General features: G+C 32.0%; 1 protein-coding gene across 1 annotated transcript; it reads left to right on the top strand.

Annotated features, from left to right (window-relative positions):
* The first annotated feature begins 9498 nt into the window (after positions 1-9498).
* LOC130964013 (blue copper protein 1a-like) lies at positions 9499-10448 on the top strand. The gene is made up of 2 exons (XM_057889857.1): positions 9499-9703; positions 10047-10448. The coding sequence occupies exons 1-2, from the start codon at positions 9538-9540 to the stop codon at positions 10391-10393; spliced, it is 513 nt and encodes a 170-aa protein (XP_057745840.1). The 5' UTR covers positions 9499-9537; the 3' UTR covers positions 10394-10448.
* The last annotated feature ends 3398 nt before the right edge of the window (positions 10449-13846 follow it).

A 13846-nucleotide genomic window follows, 5' to 3' on the forward strand; every position in this document is an offset into this window, starting at 1 on the left:
GCTGAGTTACCTCCGCTCCCAGACTCTCCAGCCTCCGATGAGTAGGATCATCAGGAGGAGGATGTTGATGAGCCGACTCAGCAGGATGCACCTCCAGCTGCACCTGACGCCATAGAGACTCAGCAGCACCATGAGGAGCCGGTCCCACAGCCTCAGACAGAGTCAGCACCTACCAGTGTCCCTACCCCTGATCCTCAGGATTAGCATTGGGGATGATGCTTAATCTTAAGTGTGGGGAGGTTGCCGGTGGCACCATTAGAGGACCGGTGAACACTTTAGTTATGCTGCCTAGTTATCTCATTTTGCGTACTTTATGTATATACTTGTCATTTTGGGTTATTTTGGATACTTTTACTGGATTTTAGATATTTTGGATGCTTCTGCATATTTTTAGAAGTTTTGGATGATAGATTCCATACTTTTAGTTAGATTTTTTTTTCCTTTATAAACTTTTGCATATTTTTCTTTTTAGCTTATAGCTGTGATTAGAAACCATGTTTGGAATTGTTAAAACTTAGTCACCCTTTTTGAATTTTTCAATCACAACAATGCTTAGTCAAATATTGAGATTTTCGAAGAAACTTATTTATAGGGCATAGGGAACCAACCCAATTGATTGAAGAAAATTTTTTGTGAAACTTGCTTGAATTCTTACTTTGTGAAGCATGTATTGAACTAAGAATACAAGCTTGTGAGACTTGATCCTATTGATGTGGTTACATTTTATAACCACTTATCTTCCATTCTTGTGTGCAATTGTTCTCTTTTTATGATTGTGATCCTTGATTTGCCTGATTCTATATGTCCATTTATTTCTTGTATTCATGCATTTGTATGATTGAGGCCATTATTTCATTAGCTCACGTACCCAAATAGCCTACCTTTTACTCTCCATTGTTAGCCAATTTTGAGCCTATGCTTAACTAACTTGTTCTCATTTTAGCACATTACAAGCCCAAGGCGGAAAACCAATGAAAATCCCTTGCTTGGATCTTTGATTAGCCTAGGCTAGTGAGAGTGTTTATTATTCAAAGATGGTGAGGCTTGGGAACATTGGATGGGATAAAAAAGGGTAGTACACTTTCATATTTAGGAATTGGGAATATATTCATGTATTGATTAAATGTATAAGACCTTATGCAATTGATGTCCTTGTACAAAGTATAAAAAGAAAAGAAAAAAAAAGGGAAGAAAAAGAAAGAAGAAAATGAAAAGAAAGCAACCAAAGGGGACAAAATGCCCCAAAGTGAAGTTCAATAAAAGGGAATCAATGCATAAGTGTTACGAATCAAGAAATAAGATGCATGAATATGTAAGAAAAAGTGAAGAATGGATAGTTAGAGTAGTTTGAATTTGTATAGATTATTATATAGTTAGGTGGGAAAGTCTATGCTAATCCAAGATCTAAACTCTAGTCCACTTAACAACCATAAATGATCCTACCTTGACCCTAACCCCATTACAACCTAAATGAAAGACCTCATGATGAATGTATGCATGCATTGAATAGGTGTTGATTGTTAGAAGAAAATCAAATTTTGGAAAGCATTATTAGAAGAGAATTGAGTGAATTAACCCTTAAACACTCGAGTGAATAGAGCGGATACACATCCGGTGAGGGTTCGAAAGTTCAATTACATGTGTTCACCCATATTATCTATATTCTTGCAAGCTTGAATTTCTTTTGATAGTTTCAATAAAATTGTGGTTTGGACTTGATTCCTATTGCCCTAGCTCTTGTGCTTACACATGTTTCCTTAGGAATTGATATGTTTGGACTAAGCATTTCCATTTGCTTTAGATAATTGCATCTAGATAGGATTCATATAGTTTAGTTGCATTAAATAAATGTCCTACCCCTTAGTTCCTTCTTGTTTTAGCATGAGGACATGCTAAAGTTTAAGTGTGGGGAGGTTGATAAATCATATTTTTAGGGTTTATCTTGTTTTGAATTTAGAGTATTTTGATGACCTTTTCACGTATTTAACCTATGAATTAGCATGGTTTTGTAATCTCTCCCGTATTTGTGCTTAAGTGTAAAAACATGCCTTTTAAACCTTATTTTGATGAATTCTAATTCCTCTTTGATTCCATAAGATGCCTTGATGTGTTTGCTAGTAATTCCAGGATTGAAATAGGCTAGGCATGGATCAAAGGGAGCAAGGAAGGAAGCATACAAGTGGAGAGAGAAGCATAAAAAGTCAAAGAAGTGAAATCAGCCAAGCACGCGCACGCGCACAAGGCGCTCGCGCGCACATTGCAGAATTGGCCAGGGACGCGCACGCGTACCGTGCGCGCGCGCGTCGAAGTCCGCACATGACTTCATTAAAGCAGCACGTGCCTGGCGATCTTGGGGAGTTTCTGAACCAACTTTGGCGCCAAAATGCACTAAAAGGACCAAGGATAGAAGGGGAAGGCATCAATCTATCATTAGCATCATTAGTTTTAGTTTAGATTAGTTTTAGAGAGAGAAGCTCTCACTTCTCTCTAGAATTAGGATTAGGTTTAGGTTAATCTCTCATCTTAGATCTAGGTTTAATTCATGCTTTGATTCACTTGTCCTTTATCCAGTCTTAATCTTCTCCTCTTCCTCTTTCTAGTTATGTGCTTTAATAATTGTAATTCTTCATTTTGTTTTGGATAGATTGTTGTTCCTTTGTTTTCTTTCAATAATGCAATTTGAGATAATTCATGATAATTGTGTTTCTTTTTATTGTTGTTGTTAATTCCTTTCAATAATTGTTGTTAGATTCTATTCTTGTTATCAATTTACTATGCTTTTCTTTTGTACCTTTCAAGTGTTTGATGAAATGTTCGGTTGAACTTTAGTGTAGCTTTTATTCCTCTTGGCCTAGGTAGAGTAATTAGTGACTCTTGAGTTATCAAATTCCTTTGTTGATTGATAATTAGAAGTTGCTAATTGATTTGAATGCCTCTAATGTTAGTCTTTCCTTTAGGAGTTGATTAGGACTTGAGGAATCAAATTGATTCATCCACTTGACTTTCCTCCATGGTTAGAGGTTAACTAAGTGGGAGTAATGGACAATTTGTTATCACAATTGAGGAGGATAACTAGGATAGGACTTCTAGTACTCATATCTTGCCAAGAGCTTTGTTAGTTGTTAGTTTATTTTCTTTGCCATTTATATTTCTTGTCTAAAATCTTAAAAACCCCAAATATAACTCACAACCAATAACAAGACACTTTATTGTAATTCCTAGGGAGAACGACCCGAGGTCCAATACTTCGGTTTATAAATTTTAGTGGTTTGTACTAGTGACAAACAACTTTTTGTATGAAAGGATTATTGTTTGGTTTGGAAACTATACTTTACAACAAAAATTCATTTGTGAAATTCTATACCATCAAAAATCCAATCATCAAACACCAACGCGGACGCATGGCTCACGCGACCGCACGAAATGAGAAAATCGCAGTGACGCGTTCGCGTGCCTGACGCAAACGCGTGGAATGAAATCTACACGGATGACGCAAACGCGTGGACGACGCATACGCGTGGCGAGGAAAAACGATGGATGACGCGATCGCGTGGACGACGCGTACGCGTGACATGCGCGATCTGCAGAATTTACAGAAATCGCTGGGGGCGATTTTGGGCCACGTTTTTACCCAGTTTTCGGCCCAGAAACATAGACTAAAGCCGGGAAACATGCAGAGACTCGAGGGAGATTCTCATTAGGATAGTTTTAAGTTTTTAGATCGGATTTTACTCCTCCTCTAGGTTTTCTCTCTACACATTCATAGTTCTTAGAATTTTATTTGCTTTTGGATTTGGATATTAAGAAGAGTTGTTACCTCTGCCAAGACTTCGTCATTCTAGTTTGTTTTCTTACTTTTCACTAACTCTTTCATATCCTTAATTTTTCTTGAGTTATAATTGGATTATTTTTAGAGTTTATTAATACAAGGACTATTTTTATTTTTAATTGATCTTTTTTATTATTGTTTATCATGTCTTTCTTTATTTTCCCTTTTAATTTTGTGAAGTCTACATTCATGATAATGGAGTAGTTCCCCAACTTGATTGGGAGTTGATTAAAAGGAGAACCTTGAGTTGGAATACTCAAGAGTCAAATTGTAATTGGTTTTATTGTTGGTTGACTCTCTAGTAACTAACGCTAATCCTTCTCAAGGGAGAGGATTAGAACTTGTGAATAGAAGTTGACTCCCAACTTACTTGACTTTCTTTTATTCAGTAAAGGATAACTAAGTGGAAAAAACTACCAATTATCAATTGATCTAGAGAAAAATCCAACAAGGATAGAACTTCCAATTAATCTTCTACTGGTCAAGATCTTTATTTAAATTATATAAATTCTCTTATTTATTTTCCTGTTTCTCAAACTCAAAATTTCTTGGAAAACCTCTGACCAATAAGCTGCACTCTTTTGTCAACTCGTTGGGAGACGACCTGGGATTCATACTCTCAGTATTTTTATTCTAATTTTATGACAACCCTTTTAAATTGATAAGCGGATTTTCACTGGTTAAGAACTATACTTGCAACGTATTCATTCTATTAAATTCTTAATCGGTCAATTTCTGCCTCCGTCAAAGTCTTAGGGTTATTTCAAAATCTTTTTGTATGGTCATCAAAAGGAGCCATATACATGTCTTTGTTTATTAATAATTCCTGGTCAGGGAGAGAAGGAAAAAAGGGGAGAACTTGATCAATTTCAGAAGGAAAAAACAGAAAGCTTAGGAAACAATGCATTTTGTTATCAACAGCAAATGGGAAGAGGATTTTTTGTGCATTGGCAGCATTAACAAGGTCTTTAGTAATGATATCATGGTCCTGAGCTATGATTTGGAGATTCATGAATGGGTTTCTTCTAATATTTCTTTTCCTTTCATGAAAGAAGAAGGCTTGCTGTTGGTACCCATGGAAGTTATGGAAAATTTACAGTGATAGCCTGAGCAAAATGAAAATATTTTTTCATAAATATAAATATACCTAAATGATAGCATAAATATGTATGTTGAATGGATGTAGATACCTTAAAAAAAAGAGTTGATAAAGCCGAGTCTTACAAATGGTGAGAATTCTGAGAAAGAGGGGATTCTTACTTACAGAGACAATTTAGGAGAGGTGAATTGATATCGCGTCAAGAAGAAAGGAATGCGTAATGAAGAAGTTTCTGGAAAAATTCAAAGATTTAGTGAGGTAAGGTATTTATAAAAGAAATTAAAAGGGTTTAGCTGGAAGGAAGTTAAACGTCCAGATTTAATAGAGAAGTGTGTCTGATGGGACGCGCATTCAATGGATGTGATGAGTAGAACGATTTTTTAAATTTGACGTCAGTTATGATTTTCAAACATTTTTAAGTTTAAATTTTGCTCTATATAAGTTTGTATTAAGACAAAAGGGAATAAGTGAAATTTACTGAATCAACAAACCTTTTTTTGTTAGAAATCGTCGATTCAAAGGACAAATTATTGGGTCGAACTAATTTAAATTGGTAATGAACATATCATTAATATTTGTGTGGACTTCATCAAGGAGGTTTTTTAAGTTTATCGAATAAAGGGCATCGATGAACAAGATGGATTGATTGAAATGTATATCGAAGACAAAATTCTCTGGTCAAAGTAATGGAGAGACTAGTAATTAAGGTAGTTGGGGACGGTTTTCATATCATTTATGTGGCGGGAACAGTTTATATTTGGTTTTCTCACATATTAAGTACGTGATAAAATTTGATTGGTTAAAAGGGGCTATAAATAGATAAAGTTTGGAAGGAATAGAGGTTGAAATTCTTCTCTAGAAAAATACTCTTGTAATTTCACATCTCCAGATCTTGCTCAGAATTTACTTTTCTGTAGCGTTTCTTCCATTGTTTTTACATTCTCTTTAGTTTTCTTGCAAATTTACTTCCTCTACAAAGTTTTTCTTTTTTTTTCTTTTTAATTTTCTTTATGTTTATGCATTATATTTGAACTCAAAATCGTTTAATCATGTCATAGGCATTTTATTGTTTATTTTAGATTTAAAAGTCAATGACTTTGTTTTTTTTTTTTGTATCTTCTTCATTTCTTTTTCTTTCCAGTCATTTTCAGGCTTTATTTTTACATTTTAATTTTTTTATTAATCTAAAAATAAAATATTTGGTACACAACTCAAAATTAATACTCATAAAAAGTAAATTTTGCTCCCAAATCACTAAATATTAAACCAATCTTGATTTATTAAAAATTTGTCTAATAATAATATTTATAAATTATTTGTAGGAGAAATCTCATATATTTAGATATATATATATATATATATATATATATATATATATATATATATTGTGATTGAATTTATTTTTAATTTAATATTTTTTGTCTAGTACAATAACACAATAAAAGCCCACATAAACAAAAACTACTTTTTGGTCATTAATTAACAATGTCATTAATTAACATTGAACTATACTGCTTTTCTTAGGTGACGGATTCCAAAAAATTTTATAATAAGATAAAAAAATATAATAAAATTTAAGTATATATATATATATAGAGAGAGAGAGACAAACTCACATGTAATAAAGAGAGGCATTTGTCCCTATAAAATTTAAAAAAAAATACTAATATATATATTTGTTTTTTATTATGTTATATTTATCTCAAAATAAAATATAAATAATTTTTTTGTATTTTATGTTATATTTTGTTGTTGTTAAATTTAACATATAATAATAATAATAATATTAAATTTGAGTTAGTATAATAATAAAAAATAAATAATAAATAAATTCAAAAAATAGTGATAATTTTTATTATATTAGTTAATTAGCTAATAATTAAATTAATACTTAGTTTTTTAGCTAAATACAACTTAAATTATTAGTAATTTTTTAAAAATTTATTTAAGATAAAAAATATATTATCTACGTATTAAGATACCATATTAATATTTATTATTAAAATAGTCGTGATCAGGGACGGACATAAGGGGGCGAGTGGCGAGTGGCGGCCTCGGCCCCCCAACTTTTTTTAATAGTAATAAGTTATTATGTATATAATTTAATTTTAAAAAAAAATATTTAGTATTTAGTCTAGTATAAATAAAAGTCTAATCTAATTTAAATATTAATAATTTTTAATATCTAAAAAGTAAGTAGCAATATTAAAGAAATCTGAAAAAGATATTATTACTAATATTTTTTAATTAAATAAAAATTTTTAAATCTCATAAAGTGAATTTTTTTTTTTCTTGTGGTCGTCTTTTTTATTCATTTGATATTAATTTTCTCTGTTCAACTACTACAATTAAGAGATCTTTTTCAAGTTTCAACTATGAATATTGTGAAAAATAACTTAGAAACAAAATAAAAGATGAATTTTTTGCTAATTGTCTTTTAATTATATTGAAAAGAAAATTACTGACAAATTTGACACAAATTCCATTATCGGTGAATTTTATGATACGAAGAATTGACCACTTCGTTAGTAAAAAGTATACACATGTTTTTTTTTACTTTAAAATATATTTTCTGTCGATATATTTTTGTAATACATCTTATATTATATAATTTTTTTTACATAATTTTTAATATTATATGTGTTATTGGCCCCCCCATAATATCATTTCTGGATCCGTCCCTGGTCGTGATCAGAGACAGATGTACATGTGGGATTGTGGGGACAAGCGCTCCCACTACAATTTGAAATTTTCTTGAGTAGTATATGATAATAATATTTTTTTCTTACTAAATTATTGAATTTGATCTCACAATAGTTTTTTATTTAATTTATGGTATTTCATAGTCAATTTAAGAATTTCATATTAGATATCATTAGAATGATAAATTCTCACTTTAAATGAAATTTGTATTTTTTTCTTTTTTAAAAATTCACTCAAGAGTATTATTTATCTTTTTTTATATTAGTTTTAATTTTTTTCATAATAACTGTACTAATTGGAAAAACTTTTCAACTATGAATCTCAATAAGAATTAGCTTCTAATTGTATGAGAAATAAATTTCTAAGTCTAACCAAGTTATTTTTATGAACTAAGTCTAACCAAGTTAAACAATAAGACTTAGAATATAATGTTAGTCATAACTGATTTTTGTTATCTTAGACTAATTTGGTTAGACTTGGTTAATAAAAAAACTTAAATGTGTAGCATTATTCTATATAAAAAGAGAGATATTTCGATTATATTGTTAAGAAAAAGATTACTCAATTTTTTTAAAATATGAAACCTAAATATAATAAAATTCTAAATTATATATTATTGAAATTACTATTTTAGTGTTCTAATTTGTAAATTAGATATTTTAAAGACGAATCATGTTATATGTATATAGAAAATAACCACTTGTATACATATTGAAATAAAAAATACATATTAAAAATAAATTAAACAATACATATATTTATATACAAATATATAATAATTAATGAATATTTTGATAGTTAATTTTTATGTACATATAATATCTTTATTATAAAAATTATTATTATATTATATATATTTTGCCCCTACTATCAAAATTTTTTGGATCTGTCACTGGTCGAGATTATAGTAATTACTTTGGTTTAAATTTTATTTATACCATAAAGACTATAATAAGTAGACTTAACAGTTAAATATGAGATAATAAAAAATAAAATAATTATTTAAGAACATATATAAAAAAATAATATTGTCATGTTAAAAATAAAAAGAAAGCCATTATAAATTGTTATTTTTATTATTTTGAATATTATACTATATGTGTGTGAAATTATCTTTTTATTATTTTACATAATATAATAAGTGATTATGTGTATATTTTTAGTTTTTATCAACATGTATTAATAGTTTTAATTTAAAATTTTAAATATATCTAAACCAATTTGGATTGATTGAATAAACAGCTTAGTCGTTCGCTTAAGTAAGTGTTGGGAGTTTGAATTCTGTGTCTTATGTAACAATTCATTGGCCAATAAACTAATAAAACTCAAATTAATGACGGATTAATTCTTAACTTATTAGATATTATGGAAAGCCAATAAATATATATATATATATATATTTAATTATATTTTTGCCTTCATTGTAAAATTTTTTTGAATCGGTCACTATCGAACCCATGAGTGACTTGAAAAAAAAAATTGTTTTCACTTAAGTTTTTAACTTGTAAGCATATATATATAAGACAAGATTAAGGTTGGGGTGTGGAGGACTGGTATAAAATAGGTAGCAAGTGCTAGAGAAGAAGCGAGTTTCTCTTGGAAGAAGACAAAATCGAGTGTTTCAGCTTTCATGTCCAAATGGCAAATTGTCACGTTTTGATGCATTCGGCTGAAGAGAACTTCCTTCATTATTGAAAAACATTGAATCAGCCTATAGCCGGACCTAAATGTTTGAAATTGTCACAGATGCACTAATAATAATAAAAACCACTAGCTTAGCATCACATTATAATATATTATAATTGCACTATAAATATGTCACCACCGTTCATCTTTCTTCAACCAACTCTACTACTAGTCTCAACTCTAAACTGAAATACAACTGCTTATTATTATAATTACCATTATGGCCTTGTCTCGCTTCCTTACCATGTTTCTCGTCGTAGCTGTTTCCATTATTCCTATTATTTCTTCAACTGACTTCATTGTCGGTGATGACAATGGTTGGGCCACTGGCTTTGACTATCAAGCTTGGGCTCAGGGAAAGGAATTTCATGTTGGAGATAAGCTTGGTATTAATTAGCTAGCTATATTAATGTTATCCTATAATTAATAAAAGCCCATGCATTTATATTATATTCATTTGTTAGATATAAAATTAACAAATTAAAATACTATATCCACACCAAAAATTAATCGCTAATTAAATCAATAAATATATATTTGTACATAAATATACATATATTGTTTAAATTATTTTTAATATTTATTTTATATTTTAATATATATTTTATATCATTAATTAATTTAATAACTAATTTTTTGTGCGCATATAATATCGTCGTAAAATTATTTATATATTTCTATATATGTTTAGCTTAAGTTTTTAAAAGACATCATTCATAATATGTACAGTATTCAAGTACACGAAAGGAAAGCACAATGTGATGAGAGTGAATGGTACTGGCTTCCAACAATGTGCTGTGCCACCAGATTCATCAACCCAAGGCTTTACCACTGGAAATGATGTGATTGTTCTTTCATCCCCAGGAAGAAAATGGTACATTTGTGGTATTAGCAACCATTGTGAGAATGGTAAAATGAAGCTTGCAATAACTGTTCAACCTCAAATTGGACTTGGGGCACCAACATCTTCTCCCAACCCGACCCCAACCCCAATTTCCGATGCAACAGGAACCTCTCCTATTTATTCTTCTTGGATAGTGATAATTTTTGCTCTCCTCATAGCAATTATGTTCTAAATTGATATTTTCATTGTTCCATTATTTTTTATTTTATTGTGTGCATTATATTGATCGTGATGAGTAATTAAATTGTAACAGTATGTATTGAATTTCAACATTACTGTATCTTTGTTTTCTACATAAGAATGGTTACACTTATTTTTAAAAAGAGAAAAATTCTGGAAGTAAGGTCATGGAAATACATACAAACATGGACTATTAGTTGCTATATTAAACAGAATCAGAAATAATCGCTTATATAATACGTATGAAGCCACATGGCATTCTAGTAAAGAAAATGTGAACCAAGTCAAATGAGTATATTAGACATTAATCAACTTAGGAATAAGAATATAGGAAGTCGCAGAATTATACCATTTTCTACTTCAACCCCTGGCACGGACGCAGTAATAACAATGAGGAGGCAATGTTTTCAATTTTTTTTTTTAAATAGTTATAATATAATGGACTTTCACTTCAAATTTTAAATGACTCAATTACAAATAAATTAAATTAAATTGGTCAAAATTTTAAATTTACTTTTTTATTTCTCAATTATTTTAACTATTATTTAACCTAATCAAATTTAGTTTTTGTGCTATCATTTATTTATTGCTTCAAACCCTCTTCTTATTTTTATATTTTCAACTTTCTTTTTCTATTCCGTGTTTAGTGGTCATCTTCTCTTCATCAAAAGATAAATTTCAAATTCTCCATGTTTTTTTTATATAGCTCTCCATAACTCTATGTATCTTTCAATTTCATTGTTTCTCTTTTGATATTTTCAATTACAAATTTTAGTTCAAACAATTATAATTTAGGTATTAATCTAATATTTTATTCTCTTCATGACTTTATATATTTTATTTTATTATCAATTTATTCATCCTTATTGCTTATTTTTTCATCTTTTGTTATATTATATGTACCTATATTGTATATAAAATTTTAAAATGAAATTATTAATATACTAATTTAGAATATGTACGATATCCCTATAACATCGGATGAACCGCGTTATACCTCGGCACATAGACCCACATTTAAAAATCAAATGACTATATCCAAACAAACTTCTCTCTATGATCTCGCCCCAAAGTCGGCCACGAAGATCTCGACTCAAGCCGGTGACTCATTCAGTACTAACCAATCTATAAACAGGAGCAAGGTCGACAAGGGTCGCAGATCATTCAATACCAACTTACTGATTATATACTCATTTTTTCTAAGTGATTCTTCACTGACTTGAACATCGGAGTCCTTTTTGCAGGTACCATGCTTGGATCCGAGTTCACGAGGATACTCCCAGTTTAGATCGAGTTGTCAGGTGCTCTGAATTAACATAAGACCGACGTATAGTTCGAAAAGAATATCCTTTCCAGAACATTTGGCGCCCACCATGGGGCCGAAGTTATTCAAATCTAACCCCATATACATCTCGCTTTAGTTTCTCTCTGCAGAATCATGGCCGAAGAGGTTATATCCGCAACTCTTCCTCCTACTAACGAGGAGCTAGTAACGATGAATGCTACCCTCTTAGCGGAGGTCAGAAGAATGGCCGACCTCCTAAAAGCATCTCAAAATGGGAAGTCCAACACAGAGGACCCTAAAAGCGCCACTTCAAATGGAGCACAACCTCTGGACTCGGGCTCCCAGGAGGTCACCCCACCTAAAGAAAGGCTGATGATAGACAATCCCTTCTCAGAGAAGATTGTCAATTTTCATATGCCAAAGAATTTCATTCTACCCACAGCACTTAAGGTGTATGAAAGGTTTGGGGATTTTTGTGTACACATTAAAAAAATTCCAATCCATGATGTTCTTTAACGGTGCCTCTGACCCTATACTCTGTCGTTCTTTTCAACTTATTTAGATGGTGTTGTTTTACTTTAGTTTTCTAAAATTCCTGCAGATTTGATCTCTTGCTTTGAAGAGCTAGCAAGGTCCTTCATAGACTATTTTGTGGTCTCGAGAATATACGTGTACGGATCTGATTAACTCAGCACTATTAAACAAGGACAACACGAGATCCTGAAGGACTATATGATACGATTCGCCAAGGCAACTATGGAAATCCCGGACCTCGATCCCAAGGTACATCTGCATGCGCTGAAGAGCGGCCTTCACCCAGGGAAGTCCCAAGAGACCATTACTGTTACCAAGCCAAAAACATTAGAGGAATTTCGAGAAAAAAGGGTGGGTCAAACGGAGATCGAGGAACTCCGCGAAGCTTGACGGATGGAAAAACCAAAATTTCACTGAGACGAAGAGAGACAACCAAGGTCTCACACCAGCAGGGAGCCTAAGAAGCCCTTTAAGCTCGCTCCCAAATTCGACTCCTATACCATGTTCAATACCAAAACAGAGGACATCATCAAAGAAATACAACACAACAAACAAATAAAACCGTCGAGTAAAGCAGGCACATATCAGGATCAAAAGTATGTGGACAGAAGTAAGCATTGCGCATTTCACCAGAAGTACGTATCACTGACAAATGTGTAGTAGCCAAGGACTTGCTGGAAAGGCTAGCAAGACAAGGCTTACTGGACAAATATGTCACTTCCAAAAGCCAGAAAGAAACAACAAAAGACACTGACAAGCCGAGCACTAGCTCCGACCAAAAAGAAAAAAGAGCTTGGTATGGGCTAGTCGAAACCCCTGCCTTTAAAGGGATAATAAACTACATTTCAGGTGGCTTCGCAGGAGGAGGAGCAACAAATACAACTAGGAAGAGAAGTTACAGAGCCATGATGACAATGGAAGGGTCTCGGCCAATGACACAAATCTCGGTTCCAGCCACCCAGATCACTTTTGACGCATCCGACATCAAGTCTTACTGCCCAAACCTCGACGATTCAGTGGTAATCTCGATACACATAGGAGGATTGATAGTAAAAAAGGTCCTACTCGACCCAGGAAGTAGCGCTGACGTCTTATTCTACTCCACTTTCAAGAAAATGCAACTCAGCGACAAATCACTACAACCATCGCCTGGAGAATTGGTAGGATTCTCTGGGAAAAGAGTTCCTGTATCAGGTTATGTATGGTTGAAAACAATGCTAGGAGAGTCTCAAACTCAAAAACCCTAGATATTCAATTTTTAGTAGTTGATTGTGCGAGCCCCTATAATGTTATTTTGGGGTGTCTGTCCCTTAACTCTTTTGGAGCCATTATCTCTATATTTCAGCTTTGTGTTAAGTTTCCTGTGCATGATAACATAATAGCAACAGTCCACGCAGACCACAAGGAGGCTAGGCAATCTTACAATGTGGGGTTGAAAGTTACCCCAAAGGAGACCATTACAAGAATCCATTCTATTTACAACTTAGAAAGCATTCCAACCTTGGCCGAGCTAGATCCAAGGGACAACAATAGTCGTTCCGCACCTATGAACGACCTAGAAAAGGTACAACTTGGAAAATTAGACCACTTTACTAACATCGGCTCTATTTTCTCTGCAGGAACAAA

This window comes from Arachis stenosperma, chromosome 1 (assembly GCF_014773155.1).
Source record: "Arachis stenosperma cultivar V10309 chromosome 1, arast.V10309.gnm1.PFL2, whole genome shotgun sequence".
NCBI lineage: Eukaryota > Viridiplantae > Streptophyta > Magnoliopsida > Fabales > Fabaceae > Arachis > Arachis stenosperma.

What these genes read in the sequence shown, in the direction of transcription:
- LOC130964013 (XM_057889857.1), top strand. Translation starts at nt 9,538, where the DNA reads ATGGCCTTGTCTCGCTTCCTTACCATGTTTCTCGTCGTAGCTGTTTCC. An exon ending in TCATGTTGGAGATAAGCTTG is followed by an intron (nt 9,704 to 10,046) that starts GTATTAATTAGC and finishes TAATATGTACAG; the next exon opens with TATTCAAGTACACGAAAGGA.